Genomic DNA, 22,841 nt, shown 5'->3' with positions numbered 1-22,841 from the left:
AAAGACTGTTCAGTGCCTAACCTAAGATTTGAAAAATGTAGATTCAAGGTGACCTTGAAGCAAGCCATTTAAATGCTATGCAAGTCAGTTTCCCTTCTGTAATTAGGGATAATTGTACTTCTTTGCTCTAAAAGGGTACTGTGAGGTGTTCAGATATTACATTAAGGAGCATCATAACTACCTTAGATTGATAAAATCTTACTAAGTGGAATATTTAAGTCCTGACCCATAGTAAATATGGTTCCCCTCTTTATCTTCCTTATATTATTTATTGCAGTACCACTGCTATGGCTCTTTTGTAAGCTCTATTTTATTCCTTATTATTTGTGCATATAAAATAGAAAGTGAGTCTGTAGCTGAGTGGCTCAGACCTTTAAATTAACATTAAAAGTGTTTTTATCCTACTTATATTTGGAAATTATTTGATGTATCATTATTCCTCCCTTTCATTTGAGTAAATTTTAGACTATAGCACTCTAATCTGAGGAGAAGAACGTGATGGGCTTCAAGTCCTCACTTCAGCATTTTTGCTCACACCTAATGCTGACACTGCAGTGCAGCACAGGGAATTCATTCTTCACTGTTGGAGATTCCATCCTTCATACAACATAAACCATGGTCTCTTCTTTCCATTGTTAATGGTTGAACTTGTAGGCGTTAAAAATCCCACTGTGGGAAAGACTCAGGGAAGAAATATAATTGAGTGGCTGGTGATGATTTTGCAATAGTTGGGGTCATTTAGCACTACCTGCAGGATCAGTCACTCTGAAATGGAATTATCTGAGGTAGACATATGTGTGTCATATCTCATCTTGTACAACTACGGAGGATCCATTGAATAATAGGATAGTAAGGCTGGAAGACACCTAATTAAATAATTTACTCTAGCCCCATGCAAAAGCAACTTCATCCCTGACCAAACCATTCCACCCAAGTTTCTAGGAAGGGAAATTCTACAGCTTCTCTAGCTAGCCTGTTCCCAGTCCTGTCCCCTACAGCCACAAAGCAAAAGTTACCTCCATCCTCTTTTTAATTACTCTTTAGGTATTTGAAGACTGTTATCAAATTCTCCCTCAGTTTTCTCTTCCTCAGGCTAAATAACTCTATTTCTTTCAGACTTTCATCTTAAGTCATGCTTCTCAGGCCTCTAATATTTTTTTTTGCTCTCCAATGGACTTTTTCCAAACTGCACATCTTTCTTGAACTGTAGGACCCAATAATGTACTCCAGGTGAGGTGTCACCAGTGCTGAATGGAGTGGAAGAATCACTTCCCTTAATTTGCAAATAACATCCCTGTTAATACAACCTAGTATGCTGTTGGCTTTTTTTTTTTTAACTATTGGCTATATGGCTAACATTCAGCTTATGGTCCATTTTGTCCCCCTGGTTCTTAAAAGAACATGTGACTTTAAAGTTAATCACTTAGTCTGCTTACAGACAAGGAAAACAACAAAACAAAATGGCACTTTAAACTCTGTGTGCCCCCATGCCAAGCCCAGCTCATGCCCAAAAGATCCAGATCACTCACCATTTCTATAGATTGGGTGTTTCAGTGGGACTTTTTTGGTGCTGTCATCTAATAGCTGATTGAATCTAATAGCTGATTCAATTGGCTGTTAGATAAAAGCACCAAAAAGACCTGCTGAAGTGCCCAATCTATACAGAAGCTGCCAGGTAAGGTTGAACTAACCTACTGTTTCTTCCAGTAAAGTGCTTCCCCCTCCCGCGCCTACCCATCTGTCAGTGCCCGAAGAAGACACCATGCTAACTAGTGGCCCTTGAAGATAGTTTAGCTGCAAAAAAAAAAAAAAAAAAAAAATGTCCCCCTCTGGAATTATTTGGAGTGCCACACCATAAAAGTTCAGCTTCCAAAAAAGACAGTGCTTTCTGTATGTGACTCCCTGCAGTCCTTGTAACATCATGGGATAAGATTGCTGAAAGGATGACATTTATCACTCTGAGCAGGTTGGTCTCAGCCATAATTTGGAATAGACTGTAGTAGTTTTGAATGTATTTGAATATAAAGAATGAATTCCAAAAAGAAGATAAAACAACTGTATATAAGCATTACTTTATATCTCAACGTATACACTTCAAATACCACAGCAAATTCTACCTGTTCTTAGAACTCCGAGCAAAGTAAATGAGATCTATAACTGCTCAACCCTTTTGAAAATTAGAGCCATTTATTGGAGTACTTGAGTATTTGCTTCAGTGACTAACTTTTGGTACCCAAATTTGAACATGCCAGGCATGCTGTCTACAACCATGTTAATATGCAGCATATCAAATATGTCCGTTTTGTAAGCAGAATACAAAGGCAATCTCCTTTCACCAGATTTCTTCTACAATTACCATGTATTTCCAAAATGTGCAAATAAGATATCACATATTTTATTGTGTCATGAAATAATGTGCAACAAATTATTCTAATACAATATAAATTAGCATAATTAAGCATCACAAACAGCATAACATAGGCAAAAGTGCTTTGAACATAATTTCCAGTGTTCTAGAAGATAAAGGACACATCACATAAACTAATAATAGTCCGGAAACAAAGGCCGGATTCTGATATGCTAACCCATCATAAGAAGCACCTTATTTCACAAGTAGTCCCATCAATTTCATTAGAGGTAGTGGGTAAGAGAGTGTTAGAATCTGGAAAAAAAAGTTTTTGCAATAATAGTAGCAACTTAACAGTAGTGAACTTTGGTGAGGAATCTCTGTTTCCAACAGTCCGTTCTGCTTTCCTCCTAAAACATACTTTAAAAAGCCTTTGGTAAACTAAAGGGAAGAATCTCAAAATATTTGCATTACTTTTTTGACTTAAAGCTAGATGAAACCATTTCTATCTTAAACTAGTTTTAGTTTACAATACTGCTTATAATTCTCTTATAAAAATATATTAACATTTCCTAAACTAGGTAATGAAAGCAAATACAAAAAATTGATAATATAAAGTTTACCTACAAGCATAAAAAATACATTGTAAAAAACATGGAAAAAATTATTTTGCGCATGCATATCCATTTTTAAGAGGCAGTTTTAGCATCAGTTTCACACAATACATTAGTTTGGTCTTTAACCAATAGTATGGAATACTGTTTTCACAGAATCAAGCACAGAAGAGCAAGAAAAGGCTTACCTGTATCAGTTGGTATGACTTTCTCATCTTAATTGGAGGACTACTCACTATATTTAACACAGAAAGGAATCTGTGTGATCTAAATTGTTATTAAATATCTGAATTAAAGGTGAATCTGCCATTCCTCATGACAATTCATCCTTTTGGTCAGGAGTGTCATGGTTAATAGATGAGACTTGGATGTTGAACTCCTGAAACTTCTTATAACCACTATGGGAGCTTCAGGTTCCCAGCCTCTTTCAGGAGTGGGCTCAAAAGCTTATTAATATTGTGCCAAACTTTTGTAAGCAGCAATGTATTCTCTTATCTTTAATAGGTATGAGAAGATCATATTCCTTCATTTTTTATTTCTTTTACATTTTGTAATCATGTTCCTAATTGAATCTTCTATTTCTCAACCTGTGGCAATTTCATCCCAAACGCATTAACACTGGTATTCTACCAAGAACAAATTTGATTCTAATAGCTCCTTTAGTCTCATCCTTGTATTAGTTTTGTCTGAGTTACCATTTGCTTTATCCACCCTTCTATCCCTAAATCTTTCTGATACTGTGAATTCCAGAATGGCATATGTCATGTCACAGTGAATCTTGGAACTAAATTCCAGTTGAGGTTACCCAAAGATGTAGCAGAGTGTCACTATGACTGGACCCAGGCAAAAACTCTAAGAGTGAATGTTTTTTTTTTCCATAGGAAAGTGATGATTCATCATGTGAAGGGAAAAAAAATAACAGACATTTGTTTAATTCAAAACATTGTATTTCAATCAGATCCAAAAAAAAATAATTTTAATATAGCTTTTCATTTAAAATATTATCAGACAATTTTAAAATCAAAATTGAAAACATGCATTTTGATTTTATTAAAAATAATGATTTCAACTGACCTCAAATAATTTATTTTTAAAATGTTTAGGGGGTATTTTTTTGGTTCACATTCAAGATAGAAAAAGTAATCAAAATGGAAAACTTGCAGGGAAATTAGCATTTCAGTTTCCTTGCTTCTCAAATTATGACATGGCTGTCTATCATGAGATTTTCCTATATTTGAATCATAGAAAATAGAAGCTTTTTGGTGATAATGTGAATCTACAAAGCTCACAGTTAATAAACTGTTATCCCATAGTTCTCACATGACTATGAGACTGCTATATGTATTAAAGATGCTTTGAGATTAAGTACAAGTGTGATCAAGCTCCCAGAAAATAAGAATATTAACTTTTTATAAAATAGCTGTCTACATGTGGACACTGAAAATATGTACTATTCACATCTAATAAGTAGTTTTGCCAAAATGCCCATTGAATTCCTGTCTACTGCAGCATGCACAGAAGCATACAAATGTACTGCATAAAATAACACAGCTGCCAATAATCCACAAATTTTCATCAGGGCTTCCCATCATATAGGCAACTCCACAGCAGTTACTTCATTCTGCCCATAGTAAATGAGAACTAGCCTGTGTGATAAACAAAGCTATATCTACAACATATGAAGGAGTAAGCAACAGAAAAACAAAAAACAAAAAACCCCCAACCCAAAATATTTATTCCCTCATAAAGACAAAATATGTGAGGGCTCTCACAAATGCCTAAATAATAATTTAGCTCTTTTACATTTTGGGATTGGAGTAGAGAGGCCTATGAAAAAAATAATACAGACCAAGCACAGGGATAGGAAACCAGGAGTTAACAGATGACATTTTCACAAGTACCAAAGTTCTACTTTCAAAATTGACTCTGGCACATAAAAGTCTAAGTGTTATTGACTTTAAATGAGAAATAGACTCCCAAGTGCCTAACCCACTTTTGAGAATGGGATGCAGGCACTTTTGAAAAATATTAGACTGGTTCTTTTTCAAGGTCAGTTGAAGATCAACGTTTTCAAATCTGAGAACATAAAAATAAGCACCAACATAAGACTTACTATTATTCAGTGTATTGTGTTAGCATTCAGAGGCCACTTTCCAGATCTGGGCTCCCTTTTCCTAGACACTGTAGAAACAAACTAAGAGAAAGTATCTCTTCCCCAAACCTTTGCAGATTAAATGAAGGGTGGGAAAAGAAATGTCAGCAAAGAGATCTCAGGGTCACTCAGAAGAGGTCTGATGGGCTCCCTGTGTAGGGTCCTGTACCTACTCAATAAGTGGTTTGATTTTTTTTATGCTATCAGCAGTTACAGTCACAGGAATGACACATGGGGCATTAGAAATGTTAGACCCAATGGCTTTTGAAGATGAAGCAGCACATGAAATGCCTAAAAATAAAGATAGAACAAGTTACTGGAATGTTTTCAACATTAAATGATGCTACTGCCATCTGGTTTCCAAAACTAACTATTCTGTTTTGTGAGTGAGAGAGAATACCTACCTCACTGTGAGTGGTATAATATCACAAAGTATATGACTACAATAAGCCTGGATCTGCTGTATTGTATGTGCTTTGAGCTCTGGATTCTACTTTCAAATTAAGAGTGCTTTGTTATCTTTCCCGCAGGCAAAGTTTATATTATCTAACCACAACACCAGCCAGTAGCTTTCATGAATTACATATTACATGTAAATGTTAGTTTACCAATAATATCTTAATTTACCTCAGTCTCATAGAGAAATACTATTTTCCACCTTAATGTGTAAAGAAACAAACTTTATCATCACACGCACAGAGTCTCTTCAGTCAACTAAAATGTCTTGAAATCAAATGAATGTAAGGTCAATCTGGACTCCTAATATCACACTACACTTGCACTGGTAAGTTAGGGACTGAGCTAATTTATGATCACAATTTCTGGTATGCTCTGCTGGCTAAAGTTGAACCCATTGCAGAATTATTTATTTGAAATACAGTAAAAACTAGATGGCCAAGGGGAAGCAGGCAGGGGACAGTGCTCCCAGTGCATGGAAGCCAAACAGAGAGAGAGGAAACTCCAGCATGAGAAGCAGGTGGGATACACCTGAGACTCTTCCTTGATCCTATTTACGGGATGGGGGAGCAGCTGCCTGCCTTACTCCAGGCTAGGGTGACCCTGGTCTCTGGAAGGCATAAAAACCTTTTCCCCTTCTCCACTCCTCCTGGTCCTCCAGGAGAAGTTAAACCGAGGGAAAGTATACAGATGCTCAGTCTCCCAAGAGAACCTTTCCTGGGAGCAATTTAAACCTGGATTTCCCCAGACCATTTTTCTCCTGGTGTGGCCATTTTTGCTCCACGAAAACAAAAAAAAGCTTGAATCTCTGCATGCACTTGTTTTCTACTGGGAGAACAGCAATTATCCCAGTGAAACTGAATGTCTGTACATGGCCAGAATATAGTGTGTGCTCTTTGTTCTCAATATATAAAAAATACTGAAAGAAAATGACAAAGAGAAAGATTTATAACTTACGGTTAACTTGTTGCAATGATAGATCACTTTATATTGCACCCGTTTTATCATGATGAATGTAAAACAGGCCTAACCCTAGCAATGCAAAAAAAATCTGTTTTTTTTAATTGTCTCAGCACTGCCATTACTTGTTTGCTATTATTGTTGAAGTGGTGCCTAATGGGGAGGAAGATAACAGTCTTCTGAGAGTAAACACTCACAGGTGTGTACACATACCAATCAAGTACAAATACATCTCTCTCTCTTTTCACTGTTTTCCAGCTTTTTATCCCCTGCATAACACACTTAAAAATTCTCATGCAGGGCATCAGATGCACTGCTCCATAACAATTATTACCAAAGAAAAACTCAAGTTACTGTAGCACAGTACTGAACAGCAGGAGTGCTAGGGGCTTTATTCAGCCTTAGCCTTTCTTTCCCAGTTCAATATCAGAGCATTATTTTACAACTCCATATGCATTATGTTCAGTAGCAAAAGACTTTACTCCACATACTATTTCAGAGAGATTAAAGCTGAGGTAGTTTAAGCACATTACATCTGTGTGGGATGATGGTCATGGACATGTACAAAGTCCTTCCAGGACTCCAGGATTTCAACAAGTACAATCAAGGGAAATTTCATCATAGAGAAGAAAGCTTTCAATAAACTAAACAAAGGAAAAGCATGTGCCAAGGGAAAAAGAAAAAAAAAAGAGTGAGGGAGAGAGAATTATGTCCTTTCTACTTCTACAAAATACATTTTCTTACAGAAACAAGTGGAAATCAGAGGAAAGTGCCAGTGTATGCTATTAAGTAGACAGAAGAATATTTTTTTAAGGGGAAAAGACAGCTGCATTTGTAAGAGGTAGATTTACCCTGTGCAGTGGTTAATTATGTTTGCATGTGGTTCTTGGTGCACCACCTCTGGCCTCATTAGCAGGAACTACAGCAACCATCCACTCTGACCAGAGCAGGAAGAAGTCAGTGGGTAGCCAGAGCAGAGAAAATCCAAAACTCATTTAATCCTAGGGTAAATTTACATAAAAATCAAGAGCTTGCCCAATCATATGGAAAACACTTCTTTTGTAATGCAAGTAAAATAAAGTTGGCCTCAAAAACTATGCCAAAATGCCTAAAACTAATTAACTGCATGAAAATTATGAATTATAAAACTAATAAATGGAATGAAAAGATGACAGGACATAAGAGATATGGAACATTTATATTATGTATAATAAGTGTATAATAATAAATGCACACAAATAAATTTGGGTGTCATTTATCATAAAAATGTATCATTCTGTCATATTTTTGCATTCTTTTCCTTTCCTTTTATACATGTCTTCAGCACTTGCTAAGCAAAACTTTTTGAAAACCTTTCTCCCTTTCCCCTTTCTCGTTTTACTTTACTTGTTGCATTATTTCAGGCACTTGCTCTTCAATTGGCTTTTTAGTTTTCTTTTATGTTCCTATCCATGTTTTTCCCTTTTTTAGTATTATTTTTAGAGAGATTGCTCACTTATTTGCTTATGTGTTGATATTTTCCTCCTTTCAGCATTTCTTCCCTCAGCAGTCACAAATCCTGTGCCGTACCACATGGATTCAGTGCCATAGCAGGGGGGTGGGGCTGAGTGGGGTGACTGCTGTGGGCGCTGAACCAAAGGGGCACTAACAGGTGCTGCCCAACCAAGGTGGGGTATGGCACAGAGCCATGAGTGGCTCATTCGGGGTGGGGAGGGCAGAGAGAGGGGAAGGGCAGCTCCTGCCACGGCGCACAATCCTGGCCAAGCATGAAGGGGGCATGTGCTCCCAGATCTGTGCATGGGGCAAGGGCAGGCTGCGCTGCAGGCTTTGCCCTGGCCACCAAACTTCCTTGCCATGGTTTTGCATGGATTTACCCATATAAGAACATTCTAGTTAAATTGGGTTCAGCTGAAAAAAGGGTTTGAAGCTAGACATTTTTCAAGCAGTAGATGCTTTCTTTGACTTTCACTCACCCTGAAACTCTCATGTTCAAACACAGGCAGTATCTACAACTTATCTGTCTCTCCTAGCAGAATCTGTCAGGAGGCAGCAACCACCACTGCAAAGAATGAATGCATACCCCAACCCTTCTAGTGACTCTCCATAGCCCTAAGAAATGTACTCTGAGAAGATACCAACTGCTAAGTGGACTGAAACATTCAGCTGAAAGCATGGCAAACAAAACTCTTTGGTTAGAGGCAATATCTTTTATTAGGCCAACTAAATATTAGCAAAAATTATTTCTCTGAAAGCTTTCGAGTCCCAACACCCTTCTTCGGGATGAGGAGAATTCAAAACTTGTAAAAGGTCTCCCAGGTAGAAAAGAAACTTCATTTTGCACAGGGGATGGAGAGGTTGGAAGTTTTATTTTCCCCATGGGTAGCTCAGAGTCTTTTTGTGAGAGAGCTGCTCTCTAATAGGTTGATTAGGCAGGCTTCATCCCTGGAGGTGTCCCAGTGTCATTTTGCTAATATTTAGTTGGCCTAATAAAAGATATTGCCTCTAACCAAAGAGTTTTGTTTGTCTAATTCTTGGAACAACATAGTTACAACATATATCCCTGAAATATGGGAGTGTATGTACATCTTCAGCTTGGGCTGCAGATGCCTTACTCTACTGGCAGTATTGGGCTGCAGATGCCTTACTCTACTACTTAGTTACTACTAGAATAAAGGGAAGTTCTGCAACTGCAGAGTAGTTTTGAGTGTGAATTCAGAGATTTGCTTACAAAACTGGAATTCTTTTAACAACATTTTGTAGGGTCGAGTTGGCCCAAAATTAAAATTTCTGAGGGCCATGTCCAAACTTGATCCCATCCTCCTATTATCTGAATGGACACCACTGGAATGATGATGACACACCTGTTGTGATGAGATCCAACTGGTGAATTCTATGAGCTGCTGCACCCTCTGGGGCTTGGTTGTTAAGGAGCCGTGTTTCTGCTTTAGTCTTTCAGGTACTGACCTTGTGTCTGCTACCATTTGTGTGCATATTGGCTGCCTAGAACATGTAATTAGTGGCTAAAGCCCCTAGTGTTGTTCTTCCCAACCTTCTCAAATTTGCATTTTTATAGAAGCTCTGATTTTCCAGTTAAAACCCTTCATGGGAAGTATGGTTGTGAAAATTACTTGAAAAGTATGCCTTATCCCACCACTTTCCTCTTTAAATGCATATGAGATTATGGGTCCAACAACAAATTCACTCCAAAATAAATCTTATTTGGTCTGTTTCATTTTGTTGGTCTGTTTCAACTCGTGCTCAAGTCTTTCTACCAAAGACAAAGTCCCTCCTGCCTAAAATTCACTGCAGATAGTTTTCTAATGAACTAGCCCCCTGAGGCTGAAAAGTAGCAACCTTTTAAGTAGAGCTGATTACAAAAATTAGTACAAATTTCTGTACATTTTTAATAGGAAAATAGTATTTTATCAAAATCAAGCCTTTCTAAGGGAAAGTGTCAATGTTGACATTTATTTGGGAAGAAAGGAAATGAAACATTTTGCTACCATGACTATATATAATTTCTCAGAGAAAAATGGGAGATTTGTCAGTGTTATAACCTAAGACGGTGCTCTCATTGTTAGAAGCACCCTGGATTGAGCATAAGTTGTGTAGAACAGATTCACTTTCAGCACTTACTATGTGTTTTGGAGTTATTGATTTAGTCAAAAGTAACAATGAAGGTTACTAGAAGATGGCATTCCCAAATGGAAGTGGACATATAAAAGCAAATTTTGATGATGCATGCTAACTCAAAGAGCAAATTAGGAAAGAAGGATTGGTACTTATATTCATTTCCTCTGTGTTTCTAAACTAGCAGCTGGGATATAGTAACATAGCATTATGCACACAATATATATTTCATTGCTGTCCCCTTCACCCCCAACTACAGTGCACTAAAGTATCTGTTCCTGAAACGAGACAGAACCTGGGCACAACAGATTTTAAAACTAATTTAGAAAAGTGCTCAAATTTGAAATGTTTTGCCAAATCTATTCCTATGGCACTCTGAAACCATTTATAGTGAAGCCAGTTGTGGTAGGACTCCAGCAGGATCACGCCTATCACTCTCATTTCCTTCCTACCCCATTTAGTGGCCCCCTACCTCCCCTCCTGCCACTTCCCCTGTGACCTGCCCATCATTTTCTAGCCTTTTCCATAGCCTTTCTTTATCACATTCATCTCACCTCAGTACACACATATATAGTCTGCACAATTGTAGCTCACAAGATTTATTTCCTTCCAAATTCACTATTGTGTTTCACACATATTCCCCTTATAAATCACCTTTCTTCCAGTCCTCTATTCCAATCTCCATCCTTACAGTAAACTCCCAGTCCCTAGATTTACTGTCTTTTGCTTTATTCACCTAGGTTGGAATTTTAACCCAAGGGTTAAAAGAGGAACAGTAATCTTCTACAGTCCTCTCCTCAGCACTTTAAAGTTCCTGGCTGAGGTGACCTTATTTATGTCCAAAGTGACAGCCATGGAAGTGCCCCGTATTGTCTCTATCTCAACACAGCACTGGACAAGGGTTTGAATTAGGCCTGTGCGAAGCACCTAGTATTCATTTCAGATTCGACTGATTCGGGGGACAGTGATTCAATTCAGCTCTGCCTAGCAGAAGTGCAGGGCTTTTTTTCTTTTTTCTTTTTTTTAAAGAGCCAGGACACTGAGGCCAGGCAGGGTTTCCATCAATGAGACTTGGAGAGCAGGAGGAGGGTGGGGGTTTGTAGAAGAGTGCCCCATGCAGCGTGGAGCAGTAGGGGGCAGCAGAGACCACACCTCTGCCTGCCAGCAGCCAGAGAGTGTGGAGTTTTGGTTGTTTTTTTTTAAGAGTCAGGATGTTCAGGCTGGGCAGGGCAGGCATTGACTGGGCTGGGAGAGCAGGTGGGGCTTGGAGGGTGCTCTGGGGGGCTGGGGGATCAGGCAGGGGATGGGGCCTGGTGGGGCTCTCCCCATGGTCCTCTCCCCCCTCATCCTACCACACCCCCATCCCCTACTTACTGGCAAGGAGCCTGGGTCCAGCTCCCTGTGGCAGTGAGCAGGGACTGCCTGAATCACCCAATCTCTGAATCTTTCTTCGACTCTCCCCTGAATTGATTTGGAGGCTGCAAATTGATTCAGACCTTTTTATTGGTCTCCTTATTTAATTCAGATTCAGAGATTCAGCAGCCAAACTGAGCCAAATCTCCTCCGAACTGAATCAGACCTGAAGCTTTGCACAGCCATAGTTTGAATCGCTCCATGTGTTACTGGTATCTGTTGGTATAACCAAGGACACAAGTCTTTCCGTGACAGAAACATAGTAGAAGCTGTGTAAACCACTGCCTTTTTTCCATTTGGTTTGATTGACTCTTACAATATATAGCAACTTCTGCTAACAGAGGTGCTGTAGTCCACACACTTGTCTTCTTAAACCTGGACTGTTATAATTTACTTTTTCTAATTACATGATTAGTACAGTAGAATGCAGGAACTGATGACTTGCATTCATTTTGTGAAACTCTTGCTCAAGTCTTTCTACCAAAAATAAAATCCCTCCTGCCTAAAATTCAAGTCAAAGAAAACATGTTTCATTAGTCTGTCACAAACCACATAGGAACCCTATTCTGTGTCACACCCACTTCAAGGCTCTGATATTGACCTACACCAGTGGTGCTTAACCTTTTGGCTCTGTGGGCTGGATGAGTGGGTAAGGACTGGTCCATGAGCTGGTTCTCTAGCATGGTCAATGCCTGTAACCAGGCCCTGTGCTGCCCAGCCCTGTGCATCTGCCACTGCTCCTCTGCTGCCAAATTTTCAGACCAAAGGGGACTGGCAGACCAGATAACATATCTCTGCAGGCCAGATTAGGTCCTCAGGCTAGGGGTTAAGCACCGCTGAGCTATAGATCTTACTGGAATTTGGTTACAGCTACTTCTGCAACCTCCTTCAGATGAGACTGTTTGGCATGCTATGATTAATTATATTAACCCCTCAAGGAAGATAATGGATACAGACTTCTAAACAGCCCTCAACTCTGGAATATATTCCCTGTGAAAATAATCATTTTTAAGCCATTCACCAAAACCTGCTCCAAACAACAAAACAGTTAAACGAGGTACACATATGGTCACAGTTTATGACAGCAAGTTAACCCCATCTGGATTTGACAACTTGTTACTAGTGAAAAGGCTTTTGTTCCCTGCCATTCCTCCTGAACTCCTAGATGCTACTATGACTAACAGCACAGGAACATGTACTGAACAAAGACCTGGAATTTATATTTTACATAGGAGGTGGAGAAAGTGCAGTTAAAATACTATTTTTTAACCTTTCTCTCCTGTGAAGACCGATGCATTATTATATTAGTGCTTCTTTGAGGCAGAATCTATGGAATAATAACTGTTGACTTTGTAGACAACCTGATCAGCATCCTTGTTATGTATAATACCTACCTTCTTTCTTGACTATTGTAATGTCTGTCCTTAAATGTTTCTTTCTTTGCATTATTTTCATAGTTCCCCTTGGTAAGCAAAAAACCTTTGACATATTAAGCAGGGAAATAGAAATCTACAGCATCAGTGGTCAAAAATCCTCCTTAGTTTTAACTGATTTGACATAAAAAACCCCAAAATTTGTAATTTTATACCATGGTTTTGTGGTAGAGAGAAATATTTCTCATCATCTACTCTACCACCACAGAAACCTTACCACTAGGTATTGCCAGGTCATAGGGTAGGCAGGTTCACATTTAAGTGGCTTATGTGGTGATATATTTGCAACCTGGGGGGGAAAATAATTCTTCTGGGTCATCAGCCTTGCTTGATATATTTGGAAAACCCTTGAGGATATAACACCTCTATTATATCAATCTCTAATAATGTGGATGATCATTTTCACAGTAACTTGTCAAGCCTGGTGCTTGGGTAAAAGTTACTTTAAAGTAGCTGAGCTAGATCATGAAGACAACAACAAAAGTAAATTGTTTAAGTGTTGTTAAGCTTTCAGTGAATGTTGTATGCCAAAACTTTTTGGGTATCCCAGGTAGAAACAGTAGCCAAAGAGCTTTTCCCTCATCACTACATCTGCACATGGACAGGTTGTTTTGTTTTTTTTTTCCTTTTCTTTTGCCTTTCTACTTCTTAATTTTGTCTTCAGTACATTTATTCATTCCATATTCCATTACCAAAATGAACTTTGTAGTCCTGAAGACTATTTAAAAACTTCAATTAATGGAAAACATCAGTGCCTCTTAGCAGTGCTTCTCATAGGGAGTATTTCAACTTGGGCTTCACAGGCTTCTAATTCTGAATCTAGATCCAGTGAATTGCCTTTGATTGTATAACACTCTATGATACAGTTGTATATCTCATAGATGGTTCTGTCATTTTGACTACCTGGAAAAATTCTTCATGCTGAAAAATGGAGTTTTTGATTGATAAAATGTCTATCACATTCTAGACTTGACAGTTTTTGTCTACAAAAAGTCAAGATATTTAATTTTGATTTAAATGTAATTATTAAAGAGGGAAAAGCTCCTGAAAATGAAATAAAACATTTATTACAGGTGAATTAAGCATTCTGTTCAGCCTGAAATATTTTTTCCAAGTTACTAAAACACTTGAAATCAAGTGAGATGCTCCATTTGATAGCTGAGGCAGAGAACAGCCAACATATGAAGTCTTAGTCTACATCTTACTTAGTATTTCTTTTTTTCCCTGAAGAGTAGGTTAAGGAATATGTTTTTATTGTAATGATGTGTGATTTGGTTTTCATATTATTCCAGTTTTGCATGAAGGAAGGATTATTTTTGTTGGTAACAGGTAACAATGGATTAGTCTGATGTTTGTAGTTTATGGTATTATTTATCTTGTGCGTGTGATAGTCTAATATCTTGTTTTTTATTCTCAAGAGAAGAATAAAGTACATATATGGGCCATAATCATTAATTAAGTCATTTTATATGATCGATTCTTTGTTTTGTACCTTTGTAGGTACTTCTGTTCTCCAAGTGACAGCGACAGATGCTGATGATGCAAACTATGGAAACAGTGCCAAAGTTGTGTACAGTATCCTCCAGGGACAGCCATATTTCTCAGTGGACCCAGATACAGGTCAGCAACCCTTCTTGCCCTAACTTAATAGCTGGAGAAATAGGACACAGTCAGGTATCGAGATCATCATAATTGACTTTCAGTCAACTATTTGTTTCCAGTTCGTTTTTTTTTTTAACTCAATTAAATTATCCATCTATTGTTAAAATCTAACCAAAACCAAGAACACACACAGGTATCCATTAAGCTTTAATCAGAACTCCCCATCTTTAAAAACCAATAATATGATATGACTGATAACTCCAACAATCTTTTCTCAAAGAATTTCTAAAAAAATATACATTTTCTTCAAGAAGATAGCTGAGCAGTTGGCACAAGTGCAACCATTCCCAGAATGCTATGTCCAACTTAATGTTTATAGTTCAAGAAAGATGTTGATAAGCTGGAGAGGATTCAGAGAAGTGCCTCAAGAATAAATAAACATTGAGAAAACATACTTTATAGGAAAGACTATGACTGCCATTTGTTTAATTTATTAAAGAAAAGGTTAAGAGGTGGCTTGGTCTCTATCTACAAGTGCCCAAAAGCAAAACATATAATATGGGGAGCTCTCCAATCTCTCAGACAAACCTATAATAAGTTCTGGTGGCTGAAAATTGGAAGACAGACAAAGTCACATAAGAAATAAGGCAAATAAAACAGAGCAAAGCAAAAACCAAAGACCTGTAAGGTTAATTAATCATTACAACAACATGCAAAGGGTTATGGTGGATTTTTCATGGTAGGTTTTAACTCAGGTTTAGATAATTTTCTAAAAGAAACTACTCCAGTTTAACCCCTGGAGCTATTACACATGAAGCAGGAATTAATTAATGGAATTCATACAACCTTTGATATCTAGGAGGTCAAAGTAGATGCTAACAGTGGTCCCTTCTGGCCCTAAAAATCTATGGCTCTGTTAAAGTTTGAAAAAGTAAATCCAGGACATCACCAGCGTCTGCCCTGTTAATGAAAAATTGCCATAATTACAGCGATCATCCCAAAGCTGGAGGTTGCAAAGCTCTGGCCTTAACAAAATAATAGGGAGGCTAGCTTAAAAGCTTTTGTTAATGCAGCATATGTAACTTTTGTCATCAAAGGATAAACTGATTTAGCATATTTCAAATACTGAATTATACCATTGCTATTTTTCACTCTGTGAATATATGTCAATATACTTTGAAAAGTATTTGGTTGCTTGGGAGTAACAATGGTGTAGTATATTTTATATCAATCCATTCTAAAAATACAGGAATTAAAGTTAGTGTATGCACATTTTCCTCTCTCCCTCCACCCTCTCTTTTTCATTCTTCTCTTCCAGGCATAATCAAAACTGCTTTGCCAGACATGAGCAGAGAAAACAGGGAGCAGTACCAAGTGGTCATCCAGGCCAAGGACATGGGAGGCCAAATGGGAGGATTATCAGGGACCACTACAGTGAACATCACACTGACTGATGTTAATGACAATCCACCTCGATTCCCCCAGAGTATGAAGTGTCTTATAGTTCTAATGTGTCCCCCCTCCCCCCTCCCCAAAAAGCTTATTTAGTCAGTTGTTTGACCATTATCATCTGGAATATTTGTCATAGGTATCGATGCACTCTTGGGGCTGTTTATGTTACAGCTCTATGACAGCACATGAGAATCCACTTATTTTAAAAAGGTGTTCAAGAAGAATGAACCTCCCATGCTCAGAAATAATTTCAGCAGTATCAATAATTCGTGTTAACTGCAGTGCTATGTTTTCAACACTAGAGTAAATTAATTAAAAAGCAGCAGATTAAGGGACAGATTTTCAGAAGAGTCCATTATCCAATTCATTTAAGAATATGGATGAGAATTCAGATTTTCTAAGGAGCTGATCTTCACAATGGGGATTTACTGGTTCTTTTGGAAACCTGACCACTTGTTCCAGATGCCTGCAATCTAGCCCCAAGTCCTTGCTTAATACTGAAATTTAGTAATCTGACCCATATTTCATATGATTACATTTTCAAAAAAATTCTTTGACTTAAAATTGGTAAACAAGGAACAGATGGATGGTACAAGGGATGTGCAATGCAAGGCAGTCTCTTTTATCTTAGGCCACTAGTTTAAATCTGATCTTAAGCTGATTAGTGATCTGAAGTTGTTGGAAGTCTGATAGCTGCTTGGTATTCACTCTCTCGATGTATTAAAAAAAAATCATAGTCTCAGTTTGGTACCCACTGGAAAAATGTTCACATTATTAAATTAGTATTGCCATTGGCACAAACTGAAGTACTGGCTGGCACACTGATCAGACACACTGAAGACTGAACAAACATCAAGGCTAATATAGAGAACCTGTCTGGATTTACGAAACTTGTAAGGCACGTGAATCTCATGCCAATGAGTGCAACCAGAACAACACAATCAGTCTGTCTGTTTTATTTTAGAAAACAATTCTTTTGAAGTTTCAAACAGTTTCTCTCTATTTATAAGAACAAACCAACTTATCTGAAAATAAATAAAATGTTGAGGACATTGGTTTTCAAAACAAAAAAAATGTGAAATATAAAGAAAATAATACATTTAAAATAATAAAATAATCTTGCTTATTAAAAGCCATTTTCATAGGGTAGCCTCAGGGCAATGATTACTAAAAGCAGAACACTTCCATTCATGTTCATTAGAAAGTACTGCTTAAATATCAGTAGCATAGTATGGTATAATATTTAAATGAACTGGAGTTGTTGAACCCAAAGGCAGAGTAGAGATCATTGTATTGTATTATAAAACAGACCAGTGAGTCGCTGTCTCATGATAGAGGATATATAGACTTCTAATGTAACTCTGAGATCTGAAGTCTTTACACCCATAGTCCTTCTGGTGCTCTTTCAAGATTCTTTCAACATTTTTCCACTGAAATGAATGGAAATCCTTCAATGACTTCAGTGAGCTTTGGGTTGGGTCACTAGAGTGAAATTCATAACAGGGTAGAGAGGCACTATGCCCTCCCTATACTACGTAAACCTTACCAAATGGGAAATGGAAGGCTTTCTGTGGGCTATATGCAGTAATGTTATTTCCCCTTTGCTGATGATCACTTCCTCTTTTTGTCTTTTTCCCCATATGGTTATTTTTTTTATCTCCTGGGAAATTTTAAAACCTCTCACAGAGTCATGCCTCTTCTAAGGCCTTCTCTAAAAGACAGATAAACTTTATCTCTTTATGCAAGCCAGCAGTTACAGCTAATAGTTTGATCCGATGTAAAGGCGGAAGTGTGAAAAAGCAAGGAATGGGGAACAAACTCAGGGAGAAGCCTGTGTGAATTAGACTACAGGAGGAAGGGCAGGTGTGTGTGTGTATGACAGACACACACCCGCACACCACCACACACATATAGGTATAGTGCCCCACACAGCTAAAACACCAAGGCTGAATTCTGTTTGAGTGACAGGAATGAGAAATGTATTTAATTATACCAGACCATAACTGAAAACAGAAACTTTTGCAACTGAATTGTGCACTAAAACAAAGTAGCTGTGTCACATGCCAACACTGTGTTACACACAGATCTCACCTAAATTATAGAATAAACTTTCAGAAGCTAACATGAGCCAAGGGAAGTGTTTCTCTTTAATATTTATACTTTTACTGTAAAGAACAAATCTATCATGATTAAATTTCTTTTTAGAGGATTTCTGGCTCAGTTAGCAAAGCCAGAGGTTTGAATAAGTCTTCCAAACTGATAGTTAGATATCATTAAGCCTAACTTCCAAACTGTTTTCAGCCTGTTGTAAGGGAAATATGTGTCTTTTACAGTTGACTTGATCACAGCTAACCAGCCTACCACAACATCTTCAGCTATAGGCTTGAATTCTTAATGGGAAATAATATTTGACAAACTTTTTTCCTTCATTTTTTCACAAATCTATACAGGTATAGAAAAGATACTTTCAGTAGGCTAATCTGTGACAAAACCTAGGATAGAAACTCATTTACTATGCACAGTCTTGTTATGATCATTGTGCTTGCAGAAATTTAGGAACCGGTTCCTAAAGAAAACAGAAAGGCCATGGAAATACATCATTGGGGAAAGTAGGTTAGACCCCACTAGGTTGATATGCAATTCCTCAGCTCACAAAACTAGTTGAATTAGGACTGCACTTTCTTTAGACATAATCCATAACCAAGTCCAGCTTGGGAAGGCGTACTTTTATAAGATTCCCTTGGTAAGGGCTATTTTTTTAATGTTCCAGTTTGGCCAAGAATCACTATTAGGTGACCTGTTCAAACACAATAAATAACATTTTTTTGCAGCAGTTTCTGAAAACACTATTCCCTATACTTCCTTGTATCTAATAACCACTTGCCAATATAATTTTAGAAGTATTTTAACTCTGCAGGTCATTAATTGAAATCCAGACTACATCGCCTGTTGTGATTGGTCAAGAGAGTCATATGGTCATATTACTCTACAGGACCATAACTTTAAAATTAAGTGGGGCGGAGTGTTATTTTTTTTAAACAAAAGTTGACAGAAAATTAAATTTTAATTCATTTTTATATTCAAATATATAAGGTTACAATTCCTTTGTCATCCACATCCAGGCTGGCAAAACCTGACTATAACAATATTAACCAAAGTCAAACATAAAAGGACACAACAAGTATAACTAAAGTAAATTAATACAAAGACCTGAAAACATTTCTATTAATTTCACTGAACACCACCATGAATCCACTTATAACAGCTTTGAAAGACTGCTTGGAACAGATCTGCAGTATATGTTACTAATAAAGTCTTAATAAAAGTACCTCTATACAAAATGCAATTGTAATTCTCAAAGATAATTTTAAAACAGAAGGTTTTGTCTATGGTTTCTTCCCAAGATGCTTGGGAAGAACTCTTGTGTATAGTAAAAACTAAACAGAGAACAAAAGAAAAGAAAAGAAAAGAGAAAAAGATGAAAAGGGAAAAAAAGAAAAAAAAAAGATGATTTAATTATAGGTAGTGAAAACAGAACCTAAGTGGGAAAATACTGTCATTAAATAATTAGATTAATAGTTAGTGCCATATTATGATACTTGAAATGTTAGGAAAATAGGAGCATTAAAAGTGCATAACAAATACTTCACTAAATGTCTTTAAAGTATTACCTTGTAAAAAAACAACTTTTGACAGTTTGACAGTCAACTCTGAACTCTGTTTCAAAGCTTACTCATGGTTACTAAGAGCATTCTCTTAAAGTGTTTTGACTTTGAAGGCAACTTGAAAAAAAAATTCAGAGAAAAGAAGGACTGTTATTATTTAGAGAGATGAAACACCAAGAAAAAAAAAAGTTTGATTTGATTTTTCCAGGCACGTACCAATTCAGCTCTCCTGAGTCTGCACCGCTTGGGACTCCTCTTGGAAGAATAAAAGCCAATGACCCCGATGTGGGTGAAAATGCTGAGATTGAGTACAGCATCTCTAATGGGGATGGATCAGATGTGTTTGATATCATCACTGACAAGGACACACAGGAAGGGATTATAACTGTCAAAAAGGTTTATTTTTCCTCCCTCTCTCTTATTATACTTAACACTCCAGGTGTTATAGTTATTTTTTCCTTTTCTAGGGGAAGGGGAGGGGAAGGTCTCACAAGGGGGTCAGTTGCCAAGAAGTTACCTTATAAGTTTTGTTCTCTTTTTCAGCAGTGTCTGTTATTCCTAGCCATCAGGGAAAAAAATTCTAACATGCCACTTCACATAAAGCAATATTTGTCATGACTGCAGTCTGTCAAATGCAAACACACACTCACACAACAGTTTGAATTAGGGCCACAAAATCCTGGAGGGGGTTCAACTCGCAGCAAGCTTCTTCAGCTGAACTCTGCAACACGGCTCACAAGAGTTGGTAGTGAACACAATGCTGCAAGTTTGCCTGAAGGTTTAAGTTTGATGGACTTATGCAACTAAAAGGAACCCCATGCAGATAGCACATTCTTCTGAAGTGTGCTTGTGCCTCCACAGAGGAATCTTAGCTACAGATGTGCGACAGATCCAAGTCAAACATCTAACTCTCAAAATCTGCCTTGGTTTCAATCAAACCTTAGGCTATCTTGGTTGCTAACAGGTGTCCTAAGGTGAAAGAGAGAAATAAATTGAATTTACAAACCATCACCGATTCTAAAGAATCTTGACTTGTCCATCAAACTGACTGAAGACTATTTTTATATTATCTGAGCACCAGCTTTTAAGAGTAACAGCTTTTTTTGAGTTTGATGCTGCCTTTTTGGGGTACATCAAATGGGACTCAAGCAATAACTCCAAATACATTCATTCCTCTTAACTCTCTAATGAACACATGAGCCCTACGTCAAATCCAAACCTTACACGTGAATACATAATTGCATGCAGATATAAATCCTAATACTTTGATCTTGATGGCACATGAAACTATGTAAACTGTTTCCGATTTAAGGGGGGGGGAAGCTTTACTAGACCAGGTTTGAAAAGAACTTTCTTTTTTTAAAAGACAAAGATTACAAGTTCATTAAGATAATGTATTAAAAAATACAATGTAAAATGTAAAAATATATACACCAATTCATCAGCTCCACCTAAATCCAGGGAAATGTTCCTGAAAACATAGTGACTCTTCCCTCCCCTTCCTCCCCCACCCCATTAATGTTTCAAAAGCATTTAATATGAAGGTTACCTAGACTTTACTTTCTAAATTTCTTCTATATCTTTCATTTTTTCATCCCAAAAGAAATACTTTAAATTTACCCTTTTTTTCAGGGCAATTACAGTTATGATGCACATATTTTTGTCATCAGATGAATTGAAAACCGTTGCCTCATTTCAGAGTAAACCAAAGCTCAGCATCTCCAATTTACAGGAAATTTCAGTATTTCAAGATTTTCTTTTATTTTAATTCAGATGTTTTATGGCTTCCCTGACAGCTGCTGACTGAAACAGATATCCTTTCTAGTTTCAGTGCTGTTTTCAGAAGGCCAGTTTAAGTTCACAGTGACTAAAGATCTCAGACCTGCAGTACCAGAAAAAGCCCTGCCACATAATATAATCAGCTTTATACTCTGTAGTTAATGAACTGAATGCATGTCTATAGACACAGTTTGTCTCACAGATGTAAATTCTGGTCTCTAAAAACTCCTACACCTATTAATTTTTAGTTTGTGAAATGCAAATGCATTTCTCTTTATGTGATGCCTATTTTATATTTTATTTTATTAACTTGCTCCCTAGCAGTTGGATTTTGAAAACAAGATGCTTTACACCTTAAGAGTGGAGGCAGCCAATAGTCATCCTGACCCACGCTTTTTGCAGTTGGGACCATTTAAGGATACAGCTCTGGTCAAAATTTCTGTGGAAGACATAGATGAACCACCAGTGTTCAGCAGAGCCTCCTATTTAATCGAAGTAGATGAAGATGCCAAGGAGGAAAGCATAATTGGGCAAGTGGTAGCTCAAGATCCAGACACCACAAAGAATGCAATAAAGTAAGTATTGGTCTCTGAAGAAAGTAAACACTAGTTTCAACTTGGTGTGAAAATGTGATAAGTATATAGCAGAGGGTCTGATATAAAGCAGTGATGAACAGCTTCAGCTCCCAAGGAGTCCCACAGAAGTTTAGGAGCAACCTTTGCAGCATTAGGCCCATAGTGGCTAAATGGAAATAATTAAGCAGATAAATATCTACAGAGAACCTGTGATGGCAAATACAACTAAGCATTGCTATATATGTTCTGAATGAAAGATTACAGGTATCAGATAAAATGAAATGCATATGGATGCTAAAAATAAGTAATCATTACCTTACAGCACTCTTAGTCCAACCACACTCAGGATAAGCTTTCATACCACATTTCCAAAAAATAAATTCATGCAAAATTCTGAAGACAGTTTATTTCCATTGGATGAATGTCCCTTCCCATAGGTTGATGACACTCAACTTTCTGCAATATACCTTGCAACATGCCCAATGAGTAAAATAACTCTCTAGAGATATACTACCTTCTATGTTCTACAGCTTAAATATTTAATTATCAACGTTTGTACAGTATATTAAATAAGAAACTACTGTGAGAAAGTCATAACAATTAGAGGTAAATGTTCACTGCTGTGCATCCGCTGTAATCGTTAGCCATCTGCTATTATTATCTAGGCTGACATGAAAGCACTGAACATTAGTACATTAGTGTATTCTCCATGCAAGTCATTATAAAACTCAAATCCTTCAGCTATATGTCTCAATGAAGGTGA

At 37.3% G+C, this 22,841-nt stretch overlaps 1 protein-coding gene across 3 annotated transcripts in view; it reads left to right on the top strand.

Moving 5' to 3' along the window:
- CDH9 (cadherin 9) overlaps positions 1-22,841 on the top strand; it is a 97,341-nt gene that overhangs the window by 58,032 nt on the left and 16,468 nt on the right. For 2 of the 3 annotated variants that reach the window (XM_025194457.1, XM_006037977.1), the window contains exons 3-6: positions 14,506-14,625; positions 15,926-16,093; positions 19,933-20,120; positions 21,825-22,078. In XM_025194457.1, coding sequence (XP_025050242.1) covers positions 14,506-14,625; positions 15,926-16,093; positions 19,933-20,120; positions 21,825-22,078 — 730 coding nt within the window. The remainder of the gene's footprint in view (positions 1-14,505; positions 14,626-15,925; positions 16,094-19,932; positions 20,121-21,824; positions 22,079-22,841) is intronic. The other variant, XM_025194458.1, reaches the window with a different exon arrangement.

This window comes from Alligator sinensis, unplaced genomic scaffold, assembly GCF_000455745.1.
Source record: "Alligator sinensis unplaced genomic scaffold, ASM45574v1 scaffold828_2, whole genome shotgun sequence".
NCBI lineage: Eukaryota > Metazoa > Chordata > Crocodylia > Alligatoridae > Alligator > Alligator sinensis.
This window is presented reverse-complemented; position numbering and strand designations above follow the sequence as displayed.